Source organism: Myxocyprinus asiaticus, chromosome 33 (assembly GCF_019703515.2).
Source record: "Myxocyprinus asiaticus isolate MX2 ecotype Aquarium Trade chromosome 33, UBuf_Myxa_2, whole genome shotgun sequence".
Classification (NCBI taxonomy): Eukaryota; Metazoa; Chordata; class Actinopteri; order Cypriniformes; family Catostomidae; genus Myxocyprinus; species Myxocyprinus asiaticus.
The window spans coordinates 32,842,037-32,861,689 of NC_059376.1; the positions used below are offsets into that span (position 1 = coordinate 32,842,037).

Below are 19,653 nucleotides of genomic sequence, written 5' to 3' on the forward strand. Positions count from 1 at the left end.
ACATAGACTAAAGAAAGTGAAAGCTGCGTAAGTCATTACAACCAGAGTTATTATTATTTCGAATTTTAATTTAGTTTTTATTTCTACTTCATTTTCAATTTGTCCATTCAGTTTAGTTTAGTTTTATCTAAAATGATGGGTGAAATACATTTAATGTAATTATGTGTTTAATACATTTAATAAATGGTAATATTAAAACATTTAGTAATGTCCATAAAATGAAATACAACAACATAAAATAAAACAGAAAAGATCAGATACCATTAAAAATATATATTCATATACTATTGTATTACACTTCCCGGTCATTTAAAGGCAATTTTGAAATCCTGGCCAGACGCTTTTTTCATGTCTTACAAAGAGGACATGTCTGGGGTAAAGAGGAGGTATGGTCACCCTATGTTATGTTTTTTGTTTGTTTGTTTGTTTGTTTGTTTGTTTGTTTTTCATTGCATCACAAATGGCATGGACTCGGCCGGACACGGAAAAAAATCCCAAGTCTGAAATGCTCGAGTACGAGTAAAAATGCATCCGAGTCCGTGACAAGTCCAAGTCCATTAAAATTGGACGCGTGACTCGACTCGAGTCCGAGTCCAAACTCGAGTAACCCAACTCACTAACATACCTTTTCCTTTGATTTGACCAACTCAAAACATTCATATAGTAGTCTATTAGCAGGACAATCCTCAGTTCTTTCCCTGAGTGTGTTCCAATCATTTACATTTAGTTTAATTCTTCTTATATATAATGGCTTTTCCCCCATTTCAACTAATAGTGCAGGGATCAGAGTACTTTTAAAAGCACCATTACATAATCGTAGTGCATTTGCCTGTACTACATCAAGCTTTTTTAAATTACATTCTGCTGCTGATCCATAAGTTTGACACCCATAATCAAAAACAGACCTAATCATAGTTTGATAGATAAGTAAAAGAGTACTCTAATCTGCCCCCCATTCGTAGCCTGTTAAACATTGCATGACATTTATAACTCTATTGTTTTTTTTCTATTACTTTGTTAATGTATTGTAATGTAATGTATTCTCCAGGTTAATTTGGGATCCAACCAAACTCTTAAATATTTAAAACAGTCAACTCTTTCAATTGGAGAACAATATAATGTTAAATTACCTAATAATTTTTTCTTAAAATCTTCTGAAAATCATATATTTTGTCTAGAAATAGATATTTTAAAACCCCATTTTATTGCCCAGTTCTCCACCTTCTTTAATGCTACCTATAAAATTTTCATTACATAGTCATTTTTTTCCTTTTGCCCAAAGTGCCCCATCATTAGCATATAGCGTTGTCCCAATGCCTTGACCAACATCTGCAAAAATGTAATTAATCATAATATTAAAGAGGACTGGACTTATCATACTTCCCTATGGGGTCCCATTACTTATAACAATATCTGATAGCGTATTACTCACTCTAACTTGTATAGTACAATTTTGTAAGAAATTCTTTATCCACCAATACGTTCTTCCTCCAATGCCATATTTTATTAATTTGACAAGCAGACCCTCCCTCCAAAGCACATCGTAAGCATTCTCAGTATCTATAAATACAGCTATTAAACGTTCCTTATTAGCCATAGCTCTTCTGACTTCATGTTCTATTGCTATAATATTATCTAATGTCGATCATTTTCTAAAGACACTTTGATAATTCAATAAAATATGTACCAACCGTTCTGTAACAGGACTCTGTAACCACCCTTTCCATATTTTACACAGTACAGATTTGAGTGCTATGGGTCTATAGGACGAAGGTACAGATGGGCCTTTACCTGGTTTAAGAATAGGATTTTTTAAGAAATTTAAAACAGGGACTTAGATGGGATATTGAGATGTAGATATTTTCCAGCAGCTGAAGAAATAAGCTTGATAAGAGCTGACCTAGTCTTTATTCATTTAGAACCTGCCAACACATCAGTAATAAATGCTAGGAATGCGTTCAACAATTAAACTATCAGCTGGAGGTGCTTGCACTATTTGTACTCGAATTGTCTGGGCATTATGTTGTTGATTGACATTCTATGGGCATATGAAATATTTTCTGTATTCCTTACACGTTGTACTTCCATAGCTTTAATATAATGTCTACATCCTTTAAATGCAGCACTATGTTCCTCACCACAATTAGCGCAACACAAGTTTGTTCCTTCTGTACATTCTCCATGAGAGTGATCTCCCCTACACCGTCCACACATGGCCAAATTTCTGACAATTGTAACAGCGCCGGTCTAACATAAGGTTTCACCTGAAAACTCAAATAGCCCAATCCCAACTCTACTTGGCATTACATCTTCACTGAATGTTAGCAACACGTTTCTTTCTTTCCCTCTCTAAACACCTGAAATCCTTTTGCTTCAGTCACATTTCCTCCTTTGATTTTTCGATTATTTCCGACACACTGATATCTAGAGGGACACCACAAATTACTCCATTGATACTATTGTTTCCTCCTGGTTGATATATTTCCACAGGGCAGTTTCCTAGATGTTTAATTGACAATGCCTTTTTTAATTGTGCATCTGATTTGCAAATCACTAGTAAATTTCCATTGGCAAGAACCTTGCATGGTTGCGTAAGCAGAGAGTGCAGGTGCTAGACTGGCCTGCCTGCAGTCCTGACCTGTCTCCAAATGAGAATGTGTGGCGCATTATGAAGCGCACAATATGGCAACAAATGCCCCGTACAATTGCACAGCTGAAGACCTGCATAATGGATGAATAGGGGAAACTTGCTAAACTTAACAAACTTGTGTATTCAGTGTCCAAATGCTTAATAAGTGTCACTAGAACAAATGGCAATGTTACATAGTAGTAAACACTTGACTGTCACAACTTTTTTGGAGCATGTTGCAATCATCTGATTTGAAATGAGTGTATTTTAAATAAAACAAACAATTAAATTCATAAGGTAAAACATCAAAAACTTCTTTCAATATAGCACAGGGTGAATAGAATTTACAAATCAATCCATTTTGTTTATTAGCATTCAACTTTCCGGAATGGGGGTTGTACATTTCATTTTTAATATATCTGATGATGATTCTATGGTTTGATGACTGTAATGGATGCATTGTAGCATCATTGTAAGTGTCATTTTAACACACTTGTCTTTTGCCCTCTGTAAAGGAGTTGCTAAAGAACGAACGCTACAGGGAGAGAATCAAAGTCAAAGATGAGGAGGCAGAGCAGAGGGATAAAGCCATGCAGGCCAAAGTATATGAAGAAGGATTGGTGGCACAACCTGTTCAGATGCAAATTAAAGGTCATGCTTCTGCCACACAGTTTGCACAGTCTGAAGTCAGCAAGGACCCTATAAATAATGCTGAAACATTCTACCCAGGGTCCTTGGCACCTCCAGGAACCAAACAAATAAGACTATCAAAAGTCTCTTTTGCTGTCTTCAGGAAAAATTGAATTGGTGGTAGTGCTGGTTTTTGGTTTCGTCTGAGCAGCCAAAGTGATAGACTGCATGTGTGGATTGGTTAGCTTTTAAATATTTTTCCAAGTTGTTTGTTCTTGCTGTTGAACATTTGTGCATTTGGTTTAAATGAAATGCCATTAATGAAGTACTGTAGTGGAGTAATGTATGCTTTCTCTTGGCAGTCACAGCATACTGTATCAGTGGAGATTAATGTAAAACATGGTGTTACAGATTAATTTTTGCACTTCATATATAAAGTGGGTAAATAAAAGTTGAGTGTGAATCTTTAAGTGTTTCATGGAATGAATCCCCAATTATTATTTCCTTTCAAAATATTAACAGTACACAGTAGGCTTCAATAACACTGCAGTAATCACAGACATTAAACAGTTTTTAGACTTTTTTTTTGTACTTTATTATTTATATTAAAAAAAAAAAAAAAAAACAATTAGGTGTTTTGAGGATTACTTGGAAATGGAAAAGAAAAATCAATCAACACAGTAAAAAAAGGAATGCAGAGTACTGCAGAAGAATGTTTAGCAACACGATGCATCAATAACAGCATCAATAATATTCTGGTAAAAAAAAGTACTATAGTCCTGACATTGATATACATCAAACAACCCCCTTCTATGAGCTTAGTAAGGCCTCCTTTAAGCCCAGTCTTGCTCCTGGTCCCATAGAAACTCTCCTGGGTCATGAGAAGTCAATACAGGAGCCATTTGTTAGATGATTGGACTATTAATGTGACCCCTCTCCATTCCATTGCATCCAGCTCAATCCTTCTTGGCTCTCTTGGCTTTTGCTATGTTTTCTTGTCGTTTCTGTTTCTTCTTCTGCTCACGCTCCTTGGCCTCTATCATCTTGGCGAGTTTCCAGGACAACAGGGCACTGGCGATAAATAGAGGTGTCAAAGCAAGGATAACCGTGGTGAGAAAGCCATACGGGTCTTTGGCTGCCCACTCCACCACGTATTCCGCCCAAGCTTTGATATCAATCATCGTTGTCTGACTCTGTCTTCAGCACCAGATGCTAGGAGGAGAGAGCAGAAATTTGTAAAATCACTCACTACTCAGGGGATGTCACACAGGATATCCAAAACTGCATTTACATTTATGACAGATTGTGACAGATATACACTGTCACATCATTATACAAAAGTTTGGAATAATGTACAGATTTTGCTCTTATGGAAAGAAATTGGTACTTTTATTCACCAAAGTGGCATTCAGCTGATCACAATGTATAGTCAGGACATTAATAACATGAAAATTACTACTACAATTTGAAAAAAAATGTTCAGGACTTCTTAAACTTCTTCAAGAGTTCTCATCAAAAAAATCCTCCACGTGCAACAATGACAGCTTTGCAGATCCTTGGCATTCTAGCTGTCAGTCTGTCCAGATACTCAGGTGACATTTCACCCCACGATTCCTGTAGCACTTGCCATAGATGTGGCTGTCTTGCCGTGCACTTCTCAAGCACCTTCAGTCTAGCTGATCCCACAAATACTCAATGGGGTTAAGATCCATAACACTCTTTTCCAATTATCTGTTGTCCAGTGTCTGTGTTTCTTTGCCAACTCTAACCGTTTCTTTTTGTTTTTCTGTTTCAAAAGTGGCTTTTTCTTTGCAATTCTTCCCATAAGGCCTGCACCCCTGAGTCTTCTCTTTACTGTTGTACATGAAACTGATGTTGAGCGGGTAGAATTCAATGAAGCTGTCAGCTGAGGACATGTGAGGCGTCTATTTCTCAAACTAGAGACTCTGGTGTACTTATCCTCTTGTTTAGTTGTACATCTGGCCTTCCACATCTCTTTCTGTCCTTGTTAGAGCCAGTTGTCCTTTGTCTTTGAAGACTGTTGTGTTCACCTTTGTATGAAATCTTTGTTTTTTGGCAATTTCAAGCATTGTATAGCCTTCATTCCTCAAAACAATGATTGACTGACATGTTCCTAGAGAAAGCTGTTTCTTTTTTTTTTTTTTTTTTTTTTTGCCATTTTTGACCTACTACTGACCTTAAGACATGCAAGTGATTTTCTAGTACCAAATTAGCAATTAAGCATGATTACTCAAGGATAAGGTGTTGGAGTGATGGCTGCTGGAAATGGGGCCTGTCTAGATTTGGTCAAAAATGACTTTTTTCAAATAGTGATGGTGCTGTTTTTTACATCAGTAATGTCCTGACAATACTTTGTGATCAGCTGAATGCCACTTTGGTGAATTAAAGTACCACTTTCCTTCCGAAACAGCTAAATCTGTGCATTATTCCAAACATTTGACCGCCAGTGTATTTTGATATCAAAAGCTGTATCTGCATCTGTAATTTCATTTTAGCAGAGGAGGGTTCAACAACTGTCCAGCGAATTTGAGTATATTGTCTATATATGAAACTTAGGATAGTAAAAGCCCAAACTGTAATCTGGAATCGTATAACATTTAACAACCCATTTTCTAATATTTACATTATACTTTATGTAGTTGTGCTGTATTGTATTGTATGTATTGCGGTCCCTTTACTTTATTGTCTCATTACACTGCTAGCTAGCTAGTTTAGCATGCAATACACATTCTATTATCCGGGTTAAAATGTATGATCTTTCTTTCTGTACAATAAATATCATATTAATGACTTATTTTATATAACGGTGCATTAAATCAATAACATTCTCTACCAAGCTTGATTAGCAACATTGGCAGTAGTAAGCTAGCAACACAAAGCTTTTTAGCCGTCCCTTAGTATCACCAAAGTTAATGAGAATCATATTATCGTTACTTTATGTACATATCAGTATACAGCGTGGCATTCAACGTGAGTTTAAACAAAGACTATCACTCACCAGATAAACCGTTAATTTTTTACAATTTTAGTCGGTAACTGTCGACCGAAACGTTTAATGGTAATAAAAGCGGAAGATAAACTCTTAATTTGCATTTTTAGTGCAGTTTGGGAATTGTAGTCCTTGCGCTCAGGAGAGGATAAACTTATTTAGTTATATTGCAAAAACACAGATAGAGTGTACGAAGCTACATACGGAGATATAATATAAATCGTCATGCAAATAACAAATTACATTATCAAAGGTCTCTCCTTTTCTTCTTATGCAAAATATATTTATTTTCTTCATTCATTGCCTCACATTTTTATTTTATTAATTTAAATACATCTATGCAAAATAAATTAAAACAATGTTTACTTGGGGTTATTTTATGGAATTCAGAAAATGAAAGCAGCATATTATTTCTCGTTTTGCAAAACCAACGACAAATAACAGACTTTGTTTAAATTGGTGATACGATTTTTTCTTAAATATGTAGCTGAGTTGAATTGTGCATTTTTCAGACCTTTATTTTGATAACAAAACTCTGTTACCAAACAACAACCAATGGCTGTATTGATACCAATCATGTGACAAAACAAGCCACCCAATCACAAACGTCGGAGACGTTGCACAGTCATTTCAAACGGGTGTGTGGACAGAAATCACTAAAAACAACCCCGGATTATCTGTTTATACCGTCAAACCCATGTCTAGTGACCTTTCTATTGTTATATTCTGTAATCTTTTTAATTACAGATTACGAATGTCTTTTATAAATCAGTGAACTCTTAAATGTGGGTATAATGAAAACATCTGTACAGATGTTGGATGCATCCGTGATCTTTTGATGAGTTCTCACGTCGTCACTCCAGGTCCTTACAGGGCCACTAAACTGGTAAGTTTCCCCTACTTTATCTGATAAAATATTGTCTGGTTACATGTAATATTAGTTTACAAGATGAATGACCCACGTGTCTATTTTTGCATATACATGCATATACATATTTTATCTGTTAATGTCTTTGCAAAGCACTTTGAGTTTCTATTATAAGTGGAGAAGTGCTCTATAAACTTTATCATTATGAAATGTTTATGTGTAACGGTTATGGAAAACCTGGAAATATCACGGGATTTGAACAATTTCAGTCATGGAAAGTAATGAAAATGTAATAGAAAGTAAACACTTAAAGCGATTGTCTAATCATTTTCTCACCCTCATGCCATCCCAGATGTGTATGAGTTTCTTTCTTCTGCAGAACACAAATGAAGATTTTAGAAGAATATCTCAGCTCTGTAGGTCCATACAATGCAAGTGATTGGTGAGAAAACTTTGAAGCTCCAAAAAGCAAATAAAGGTAGCATAAAAGTAATCCATAAGACTCCAGTGGTTAAATCCATGTCTTCTGAAGTGCTCCAATAGATTTTGGAAGAGAACAGACTAAAATGTAACACCTTTTTCACCGTACATCTTGCCATTGCAGTCTCTAGGCACAATCATAATTTCAAGCTCAATTACACTTCTTGGTGCTTGACGCATGTGCAGATCGCTAGATGGTGCCAGAAAGTGTAATCAAGCTTGAAGTCATGATTCCAATGGAGACTGCTGATGTCAAGATTTGTAGTGACAATGTAGTTATATGTTGGACTGTTCTCACCCAAAACCGATTAAATTGCTTCAGAAGACATGGATTTAACCACTGGAATTGGATGGATTACTTTTACGCTGCCTTTATGTGTGCTTTTTGAAGCTTTTCACCATTCACTTGCATTGTGTGGACCAACAGAGATGAGATATTCTTCTAAAAATCTTAATTTGTGTTCTGCAGAAGAAAGAAAGTCATACACATCTGGGATGGCATGAGTGTGAGTAAATGATGAGATAATTTATATTCTGGTTGAACTATCCCTTTAAACGTCTGTGTCTATGGAAAATTCCATATTTTTTCATGTTATACTCCGCTTTAAAATATTTCATTGACTAGAAATTGCTCTTTACTTTTTCTTTGTCTACTCTGTGAAGAATCGTTTTCTGTTTAGCATTAAGACTGATCTCCTTGCCTGGCTCAGTACTCTCTTTTTTTAGTCTTGGTTTGTTGGGCCAGCACTTTCTCAAAGGTTTTCTCTTTATGTGGCATTACCTGTTTACTTTCCAGTGGAATGAGGTTACTAAGCTATTCCGGGCTGGGATGCCCTTGAAGAAGCACCGGCTGCACTTCAGGGTTTACATGAACTGCTTCACCGCATCAGCAGCCGTGGACTGGTTACATGAACTCCTGAAGATCAACAGCAACTTTGGACCAGAGGTCACCAGACAGCAGACTGTCCAGCTGCTGAAAAAGTTCTTGAAGAATTATGTTATTGAGGATGTGAAAGGTAGACGGGGCATGGAAGACCTGGAAGACAACAGTCAGCTATACAGGTATGGAAAGGGTGGCTATTTTAGGAAGGCTCATGAAAGGGTTTTGGTAGAAGAGAATAACTTAAATGTGTAAAAATGTGTTGCAGGTTTCCATCAACATCTCCACGGAAGACCATTCCTAACTGTGCCCCTGTTTTGAGGAAGAAGAGCATATCTATGATGGACAAGGAAGGATTCTTCAAGTTCAGGGGCTCTAAGAAATTCAACAAAAAAGTTTTGGTAATTTTTGCTGCTCTTCACTGATTATGAATGTCACATTTTAAATATGTCATTTTGGATATGTTATGTCACTTTGCTGTTTCACATAGGAAAATGTGGATCCAGAAATGCAAGAATCTCCTACAGAATCAGCTTTGGGTGAGACCAAACGCTGCAGAGAGCTCACGGAGGAGGACATTCAAGTGATCTGGAAGAATGTGACACTTACACAGTAAGTCATCCATCCCCAACACCATCTGTCATTGGTGCTTAAGTTTGCATGTGTTCAAATACTGTGATTTGCACCAAAAGGACTTACTGTTTGCAGTCTCTTAAAGGGACAGTTCATCCAAAAAATGAAAATTCTCTCATCATTTACTTACCTTCATGCCATCCCAGTTGTGTGTGACTTTCTCTCTTCTGCTGAACACAAACAAAGATTTTTAGAAGAATATTTGAGCTCTATAGGTCCTCACAATGCAAGTGAATGGTGGCCAGAACTTTGAAACTCCAAATATAACAAATCAAATCAAAATCAAATCAAATCACTTTATTGTCACACAGCCATATACACAAGTGCAATGGTGTGTGAAATTCTTGGGTGCAGTTCCGATCAACATAGCAGTCGTGACAGTGATGAGACATATACCAATTTACAATAACATCAAATTAACACAACGCAGTTTAAACATCTGTTATACATAATTAAACTCGACTTAAAACATCAAATGAACACAACACAATTTAAACATCTGTTATACATAATTACACAACTTAAAACATCAAATTAACACAACACAATTTAAACATCTGTTATACACATTTACACTCAACAATATACAAATAATAATATACACTGTACAGTATACAATATGCTGTTTTTGTTTTTTTTTGTTTTTTACTATATAGATACTATATAGATACACATTATTCAATAAAAATTAAAATATATATGAAAAAAGTATATATATAGAATGTACAGTATTGTACTGTATTGACATTCAGGCTGTCGGTTGATAGTCAGTTGTTAAGAGAGACATAATATAATGACAGTAATATAATTTATGACAGTCCGGTGTGAGATAAAAGAATAATAAAGTGCAGGGCTGATGTATTTTGATCGTGGGAGATCAAGAGATCACATTTAATATGACAGTCAGCATAAAAATAATCCATACGACTCCAGTTGTTAAATTCATGTCTTCTGAAGCAATATGATAAGTTTGGGTGAGAAACAGATCCAGATTTAAGTCCTTTCTTACTATAAGTTCTCCTCCCTGCCCAGTAGGTGGCGATATGCAAGAAGGATGCAAATAGCCAAAAACAAAAGAAGAAGATTGTAATAGTGTTGATTTATAGTAAAAAAAGGACTTACATATTTATCTGTTTCTCACCCACACCTATCATATCACTTCTGAAGACATGGATTTAACCACTGGAGTCATATGGATTACTTTTATGCTGCCTTTATGTGCTTTTGGAGCTTCAAATTTTGGTACCCATTCACTTGTATTGTGAGCACCAACAAAGCTGACATATACTTAAAAATCTTTGTTTGTGTTCAGCAGAAGAAAAAAGTTATACATGTTTGGGATGATATGAGGGTGAAACTTTGGCACTACCATGGTACTGAATGATTACCATAATTATTATATACCATGGTACTTTCAGTTAATTCAAAGAAAAACATGCTAGCCTAGTACCATGGTATATGTGCAAAAAAAAAAAAAAACCTTAGGGCTTTTTTTGTTAAAGGTCACTGGTTTGTTTTTAAAGAAATAGTGATTTTTTTTTTTATATATGATTTGAATGAGCTTCCAGTGTATTAAGATGTACAGTATAGGCAAAACTGATCATGCTTGACAAGAAAAATAGTTTTAGAGACTATAAACACTATATCACTCATAATGTCTTTTTCTGCAGGAGTTTTTTCCTACATTTAAGTTTTTTCATATTCCATTGCCTGGTTCTAACTTTACGCAAAGGAGTCTATATGAGGGACACAGATCTAAATCTAAATGGACGAGTTGAAAACCATGTTCTTTGTGATGCTTTTACATGAATATGATTATCTTTTGATTGGTCAGTTTGCAGAAGCTGTTGGGATCAGGGTCTCTTGATGATGTTTTAGATCCAGCCCAAGTCAATCCTCAGTTCATTGTATATAATATGATGAAAGTCAATAAACATGGAGTTGTTTCACTTGAAGACAAGAAAGGTAGGCCAAATATACAGATGTTATTTGAAGTATATATGTATTTGGTTAATGGTACACATCACATTTTGATTTTGCATTTTATTTCCCTATACAGAGGACTTGCCACACTGGGTTTTGTCTGCCATGAAGTGTCTTGCAAATTGTAAGTATAAACTGTGTATTATTAACTTAAAACTTTGCAAAAACCTAAAGAAAACTATAAGTAAAATATAGTAACATTTTTTAGTATTATAGTAGTACCCTTAAAGATATAGTTCACCCAAAAATGATAATTCTCTCATCGTTTACTCACCTTCATGTCGATTCGAACTCATATCACTTTCTTTCTTACGCAGAACACAAGCAAATGTATTTAAATGGAGATATTATGTCTGTTTGTCCATACAATGCAAGTGAATGGTGACAACTTTCAAGCTCCAAAAACACATAAAGGCAGCATAAAGGTTATCCATAAGATTTGAGTGGTTTAATCCATGTCTTCTGAAGTGATCGAATTGCTTTTGGGTGAGAACAGACCAAAGTGTAACTCCTTTTATCACTCTACATCTAGCCATTGCAGTCTCTAGGCACGATCATGATTTCAAGCTCGATTACACTTCCTAGTGCATGACGCATACGCAGAGCGCTAGATGGCGCTAGGATATGCAATTGAGCCTGAAATCGTGATTGCCAAGGACACTGCTGATGTCAGAATTTACAATGAGAAAGTTGTTAAAGTTTGCTCTGTTCTCACCCAAAATAGATTAGATCACTTCAGAAGACATGGATTAAACCACTGGAGTCATATGGATTACTTTTATGCTACCTTTATGTGCTTTTGGAACAGTTATACATGTTTGGGATGACATGAGGGTGAAACTTTGGTTTGGTGCTTTTCAAGATAGTGTAATTTAGTGAGAAACAGTTTGCAATTTTAATAATTTTGAATAATGTTTTTTTGTTTTTGTTTTTTTACCTTTTAAGGGCCAAAGTACAATTCAAACCAGCCATCTTACCCAGGCTTTGAGCGTGACGTGTTTAAAACAGTGTCCTGCTATTTCTACAGTCTCTCTCAACCACTTCTTACTTATCAGTACTATGAACTGTTTGTCAACATCCTGGGTATGTATAAAGTGTAAGTCTGTTTGATTGAGTCTCTTTACAACTGCAAAGATGTTTGCCTTGAATATTAAATTAATATTTCATGTTTCATAAGCGTATTTTAATATATGATCTGTTAACATAACCATCCAGAAACTGAAATGTTAATAAATGGGTGAATATATATCAGCAGAGTTCCAGGTATTTGTGGACCATCTACCATCTTTATACTTGCATACTTGATTCTTTCATCTCATGACTGAAAAAAATACTTCTCTTAATAATTGTTTTCATGGATTAAAATTAAAGGGATAGTTCACCCAAAAATGATAATTCATGTTTTTACAAACCTGTATGACTTTCTTTTGCAAGAGTATGGTGACTGAGGCTGTCATTCTGTCTAATACCTCTTTGTGTGTTCTGCGAAAGAACGGAATGATGGATATGGAACAACATGTGGTGGAGTAAATGATGACAAAGTTTTCATTTTTGGGTGAAATATCCCTTTAATGGTGTGTGGGTGTACTTACCATGGTACTTGGTTTGAACAAATGGTTAAGTAACACAAGGCTGATCTACTGACCACACTGATTTTTGTGGTGTCACAAAGTTCAAACTAACACTGTCCTGTCTTTTGTGTTCTTGAGTGTCTTTGCCTGCCTGTTTGTTTTTTATGTTCTGTTGTCTGGTCCTTTGCTAGTTATGTGTGGCTACATCACGACTCCTAAAACTCAGTGTGGAAAGCGCAAAAACCAGGATGATCCGAACTGCCCACAGCAAGCCAAAGCCCCACATCTGAATGTTGTCAACCTGTTCAAATCAACCGAATGCCTGCTGATGAGCTTAATAAGAAAAGAGGCCTTTGATGAAGCTGAATCACCTATGCGGGAAGTTTACAGTTCTAAAGCAGAGACTAAAATAGAAGTTCAAAGAGCCCAGCAGCCTGTTTTTAGAGGCAGAAGGGCCAGTGCTGGAGTTGGGCTGGAAGGTAGCTATTTAGAAGCCCCAGTTGGTAGGCTTCATCCCAGAAGTTGCTCTCTGGAGAGAATCGTAGATAATGTTGTGGTTTCTTGTTCAAAGAGCAATTTATTCCCATCATCTGAAAGTCTACAGTCCTGTGGCAGCAATAAATCAACCCCCCATACAGATTCTCCAGTAGCTGCAAACCTCCAGGGTTCCTCAATGTCCATAAACTCATGTCCAGGTGTGTCTGATACAAAGTTCCAAAATGCTCAAACTTCCAGCAGTAGCACAAGCCACCAACTCCCTTCAGATCTTCGTCGGGCCAACCCGAGACCCAGCAGGGCCCGGCCCAGAAGCATTGGTAACTTATTTGACATAGAGAAGAACGGAGAAATGTGTGCTAGCATGAGACCAGACTGTTCCTCCAGCGTTGACCTTAGAGCTCCTGGTTTGGTCCGGATGCATGGCAGCTGCATGGATGTTAGGGCTAGTCCAAGCATTAGCAGATGCTGTCAAAGCTCCATGGACCTGAGCAAACCCGCACCTGCTCAGCCCTCTTTGGCCCTGTTAGCACGCTGCCTGAGTCCTGTGCAAAGTAAGAGCATGCGTATGTGGTAAACCCATAATATAAACCATGTGGATGTGCTGTGTGTTTGTGCATGAGCATGTGTGTCTGCTGTGGTGGCCAAACTAACATTAACTCTTGAAGCTAACTAATACTGTGCCATAGTTTGGTTATGGTTTAACTCAATCCAACAAATTGTTGGATGAATAGCCAGGTTCCCTGTTCTTACTTTATAAAATTAAACCTTGCAATACTGGTTGGCTTTTCATTGTGGTACTTCTTCTAATTAACCTGTTGTTGTACATACATTGTTTGATGTATGAAAAACTGATACCTTTTTTGAATGTAGTAGTCTTTTTTTATTTTGTTTTATTAGCTCTTTATTAGCTTCTTTATTTAGTGTGTGTGTGTGTGTGTGTGTGTGTGTGTGTGTGTGTGTGTGTGTGTGTGTGTGTGCGCGCGCATGCTTATTTATCAGGGTTCCCACAATATGGAGCCCAGTAGTGGACAGGGAGGGATTTATTTTTCTGAAATAGTTTTGTGTGCACTCACAATAAATTTACCATGGTTTTACTGTAGTAATATAGTAACCATGTTTTTTGGTGGAAACCATGGCTTTGCCATAGCAGTAACCATGAGAGTTCCATGGTGTTTTTTTTTGTTTGTTTTTTTTTGTTTTTTGTGTGTGTGTGTGTGTGTGTGTGTGTGTGTGTGTGTGTGTAAACATGGATTTACTATAGTAATATTGTTGGCTGAAGTAACCATAGTTTTTGGTGGAAATCATGATTTACTACAGTAATATAATATTACTGTAGTAACTATACAAAGTAACCATTATTTTTTTTAGAAACCATGTTTTTAATACAGTATATTGTATCCATATAGTAATCATGGTTTTACTATCGATTAACCATGGTTAATCTTGAGGTTACTATAGTTTTACTATGGTATTTGTAGTATAACCATTATAACCACAATCATTCTTTTTAATACCGTAGTTTTTGTTTTCCTCTATTATTACTGTGGTTTCACTATGAATATCTTAGTAAAATATGCTTACTGTAGTAAAACAATGGTAAATTTATTGCGAGGGAATGCAAAACTATTTCAGAAATAAATTCCCACTCTGTCCTCTAAGGGGCTCTGTACAGTAAAATACAATTTTTAAATACCAGTCTAAAATTCTTTAAAAATCAAATAAAATTGTAATTTCAAGGCCTGGAAAAGTCATGGAAATCTATAAATTTTAAAGTGATAGTTCACCCAAAAATGACAATTCTGTCATCATTTACTCATCCTGATGTTGTTCTAAACCCATATGACGTTCTTTCTTCTGTAGAACACAAAAGCAGATGTTAGGCAGAATGTCTCAGTCACCATTCACTTGCATTGCATCTTTTTTCCATACAAAGAAAGTGAATGGTGACACTTTTTGGGTTCCATAGAAGAATGAAAGTCACATGGGTTTAAAATAACATGAGGGTGAGGAAATTATGAAAGTATTAACATTTTTGGTTGAACTATCTCTTTTTTTTTTTTAACAGTGGATAAATGAGGGGGGCCTGGGTAGCTCAGCAAGTAAAGACGCTGACTACCACACCTGGAGTTGCAAGTTCTAATCCAGGGTGTGCTGAGTGACTCTAGTCAGGCTTCCTAAACAACCAGTTGGCCCAGTTGCTAGGGAGGGCAGAGTCACATTGGGTTAACCTCCTCGTGGTCGCTATAATGTAGTTATTGCTCTCAGTGGGGCATGTGGTGAGTTGTGTGTGGATGCCACGGAGAATAGCGAGAGCCTCCACACACGCTATGTCTCCGTGGTAAAACGCTCAACAAGCCACGTGATAAGATGCGTGGATTGACTGTTTCAGACGTGGAGGCAACTGAGATTCATCCTCCGCCACCCGGATTGAGACGAGTCACTACACCACCATGAGGATCTAGAGCGCATTGGGAATTGGGCATACCAAATTGGGGAGAAAAGGGGAGAAAGAAAAAAAACTGTGGATAAATGCTATTTTTATGTTATGCACAGCAGTAAAATATTTAATCGGCTAGAAGTTTTTCTTTGAGTGTGCAGTGTCTATAAAATGAATTTTAAAAATCCTTATCCAGTAATCACAAAAACTGGAAGAGTCATGGAAATTCATTGGTCAAAAGATGTGGGAACCCTGATGTATGTGCATTTCTCATCAGTACCAATTACATGAAGTTTAAACATTTGTGTTCAGTATGTTTGTGTTTATGGTTTTCGGTTGATGTTAATGGTTTACATGTGGGTCACATCACAACATTCTAGGTCTGTTGCAGCCATCACTGGAGCGGGTGGCCATTGAGGCCCTGCAGCTCTGCACGTTACTCCTGCCTCCCGCCAGCCGACGCAAACTGCAGTTACTCCTACGAATGATCTCACGCATGAGCCAAAACATGGACATGCCGCGGCTGCATGACATCATTGGAACTCGTACTCTGGTCAGGAAGAGCCCAACAAACTTTTTATATCTAAGTCCTTTTTAGCAAGAGTAGGATATTGTTGATTAAGAGCAGATTTTTGTTTATACTCATCTCCCAGTTTTATCTCACAGATTGTACGAGAAAGAACAAATTCTATTTTTATTTCTTAATTTTTAAGATTCAGCAGTTAAAGAAAAATAAGACCACATGATAACAGACTGGTTGTTCTACTTTTATGTTTGTACAGTTGGTGCAGACGTTCAATAGGTGTGTCTTGAGTTGTGAGGAGGTGGATGATCTAGACGAACTCTTGGCTACGAGGCTTCTATTGTTTCTCATGGATCATCATCAGGAGGTCATGCAGGTGCCTGTGTACCTGCGCAATGCTGTGGAAGATCACGTCAGCTATCTCAAATCACTGGTGAGCCCTGATGAACTGTAGTTGTCATAATAGACCACATGGACATCACTCTCACTAAACACTGACAACAGGACATGTGTTTAAGTTTTACTTTAGTTGTCTGATATATTTTTAATGTTATATTTTACATTAAGTATATTTTAACTATTTTTTTTTATTATATATTTTGTATTTTATATAACAATAAATAACAATACTTAAAGTTTACATTTAGCAAACACTTTTATCTATCTACCTGATGTTGAAGGAATATTCTGGGATCTCAGTTTGTAAAAACAAAGGAAAAATGTGTATGTAATAATGTACTTACAATGGAAGTCTTTGGGGCCATTGTATCTCAGAGAAAAAGAGCAGAAGAGCTTACGTTTTATGTAACAGAGTATTCCTTTAAATTGCCTTGCTCAAGGGCACTATGGTGATTATAACTAATGGACCTTTGGGCATTTCTGGGTTACTTCTCAGTTAACTATATTAGAACAACTTTAAAGGGATAGTTCACCCAAAAATGAAAATTCTCTCATCATTTGCTCACCCTTATGTCATCCCAGATGTGTATGTCTTCTTCAGCAGAACACAAACAAATATTTTTGAAGAATATCTCAGCTCTGTAGGTCCACACAATGCAGATGAAATATGATCAGACATTTGTAGCTCCAAAAATCACACAAAGGAAACAGATGTAATCTATAAGATTCCAGTGGTTAAATCCATATCTCCTGAAGCAATATAATAGGTGTGGGTGAGAAACAGATAAAATGTAAGTCCTTTTTTACTCTAAATCTCTACTTTCACTTTTACATCTGAAAGTCACATGAGGTGCCTGTTCAGTTTCATTTTCACATCTGGAAGTGAAAGTTACAGTGGAGATTTAGAGTAAAAAAAGGACTTACATTTTGATCTTTTTCTCACCCACACCTATTATATTGCTTCTGAAGCTATGGATATAACCACTGGAGTCTTATGGATTATTCTTATGTTTCCATTATGTGATTTGTGGAGCTGAAATATTTTTCTAAATATCTTCGTTTGTGTTCTGCTGAAGAAAGAAAGTCATATATATCTGGGAAGACATGAGGGTGAGTAAATGATGAGAGGATTTTCATATTTGGGTGAACTATCCCTTTAAGACCAAAAATGTGTGCAGTTCTATTGTTGTTGAATCTGAGATGTATTTATTTATTCATTTGATTTTAGAAGATTATTCCCCTAACATTCATTTGCATGTTTCCTGGTCCCAGAACACATGCCCAGGCCCTGGTGTTGTCATGCCGACATACTCATTCTGCAGGCAGATCAGCACTCAGGAGTTTGAAGAGCACAAACTCTCTGTGTCTCAGGCTGCTCTCACTGACCTGCTAGAGAATCTTATCAATGACAAGAGCATGTCAGTGAAAGAGAAGAAACAGAAGCTCGAACTGGTATTTATTTGCAATGATTCTCACATCTCATACATGTTCTGCTGTAGTTTCTTTTATGACAGCAGGAAAGCTTATTATGCAAGCTGCTTGTATGACCTATTCATTGAGAGACTGTATATATTTGTGCTTCATTTGTAACACTGCAGAACCATTTAAAATGAACTAGTGAAGTCAAAAGTTGCTTAAAAATGGTTAAAAACATAAAAGAATTGGTGACAAATTACAGGACCTAAAAATGCACTTTCCCTTAAACATACATTAGTCTTTTCTTTTTCTTAAACTTTTTCTTATTTGTTTTTTCCCTTAGTTTCAGAAGGAATATCCTGATATCTACTTGAAACGTTTCCCCACAATGGAGAGTGAAGCTCAGCTTTTTGCAGATAAGCCAAAGATAAAACCGCCAATGCTGTTAAGCATCAAGAAACCCAATGTGTTCAGTATTCGGAACTGAATACCTCTTTAAATAGTTATTTGGGTGATGTATTATTTTTTTGGGTGACTTTTTGATTTTAAAGGCATTTTAGTTGACCTATTGCAGTGAAAGAATGGAGTAACACCTCAGTGTAATCTTAACAGTAACTTCAGATGGGGGGGGGGTATTTTGCTCTAGTAGAGTGATTTTTTTTGTTTTGTTTTCATTACAAATGTCTGTCAGTTTTAACGTTATTTATTTAAGGTGTGATTTCTTGTAAGTTATTGGGAGCTCATTCATAGTGTCATAGTGTGTATAAAACACAGGCTTATGGAAAATGCAGATATGGAGTCTCTTTTAAACCTTTTTTTGTTTTAACTTTTCATGTTTGTATTTCAGTTGTATTCTCATTTTGCTGTTATCACCTTTTTGTGTGTATGTCTTCAGTATTCAGATGTGTTTACTCACACTTGGAGCTCTAAAGCCATAAATTGTTAAAATAATTTGTTTCTGTGTGACATGGCAGTTTTAGCCTGTTGGCTAATTTGCACTATTTTTTTCCATCTCAAATATGCAATGTTTAGTTTTGTCTTTACTTAATATGTATATATTTTCTGTCTAGGGGTTAAAAATCTACTTACTTGCTTATTGAAATCATTTGTTGTAAGATGTTATGGATGGATCATCTTGCACTATGCCACTGTACTAATTCAGTGGCTTGTGTAATGAGAGTAAAAGACTAAACTGCTGGACAGAGATTGATTTATCTTTGCCATCATAAATGATTTTATATTATATTTAGTTAACAGGCATAGGTGAGCCCAATCTATTACATTTTATGTAGTTATATCACTTTATTTATCAACCCAAATACTTGTACTGTCCCTGTTCTATGCAATAAACTGTTTTAAAATGAGCATTGATTGTTATAGGCTGGTTTGTAATTATGAAAGCACTATATAAGCAGCCAAGTATTTATGCATGCCAATTTTACTGTCTGCTTTGCCAAGGGCACTGCAGTATGAACCTTCATTAGTATTCAAAACAAATCACCCCAGTCTCTTGTTATGGTTGATATAGTGCACCGACCCTGGCAAACAAATCATTTGTCATCCAAGGATGGAGAAAAGAACATGTGATTAATGAAATAGCTTTTCATGCTGTGAAATTACAATGTCTTTTGTTGGGCTAAAGACCATTGGCAGCATTTCTCCTAACTCTTGTTCTTATCCTGTTTGTTTACTGAAA

General features: G+C 36.3%; 2 protein-coding genes across 4 annotated transcripts; one reads left to right on the plus strand and one right to left on the minus strand.

The window, feature by feature from the left end:
- Nucleotides 1-3,832: 3,832 nt before the first annotated feature.
- LOC127424184 (small integral membrane protein 15-like) lies at nt 3,833-6,373 on the minus strand. The gene is made up of 2 exons (XM_051669153.1): nt 6,279-6,373; nt 3,833-4,471 (listed from the first exon to the last, which is right to left on the minus strand). The coding sequence occupies exon 2, from the start codon at nt 4,438-4,440 to the stop codon at nt 4,216-4,218; it is 225 nt and encodes a 74-aa protein (XP_051525113.1). The 5' UTR covers nt 4,441-4,471; nt 6,279-6,373; the 3' UTR covers nt 3,833-4,215.
- A 544-nt stretch (nt 6,374-6,917) lies between these two features.
- Nucleotides 6,918-19,316, plus strand: LOC127424500 (DEP domain-containing protein 1A-like). 3 transcript variants are annotated; one of them, XM_051669785.1, is made up of 13 exons: nt 6,918-7,155; nt 8,414-8,679; nt 8,766-8,898; nt 8,988-9,109; nt 10,965-11,095; nt 11,190-11,237; nt 12,059-12,196; nt 12,876-13,733; nt 16,000-16,172; nt 16,402-16,575; nt 17,814-17,993; nt 18,301-18,482; nt 18,593-19,316. In XM_051669785.1, exons 1-12 carry the CDS (start codon nt 7,108-7,110, stop codon nt 18,442-18,444), a joined length of 2,415 nt encoding a protein of 804 aa, XP_051525745.1. In that variant the 5' UTR covers nt 6,918-7,107; the 3' UTR covers nt 18,445-18,482; nt 18,593-19,316. The 3 variants fall into 3 exon arrangements, with proteins under 3 accessions (XP_051525745.1, XP_051525744.1, XP_051525746.1); XM_051669784.1 differs by having other exon boundaries at nt 18,301-19,316; XM_051669786.1 differs by lacking the exon at nt 12,876-13,733 and having other exon boundaries at nt 18,301-19,316.
- Nucleotides 19,317-19,653: the final 337 nt, after the last annotated feature.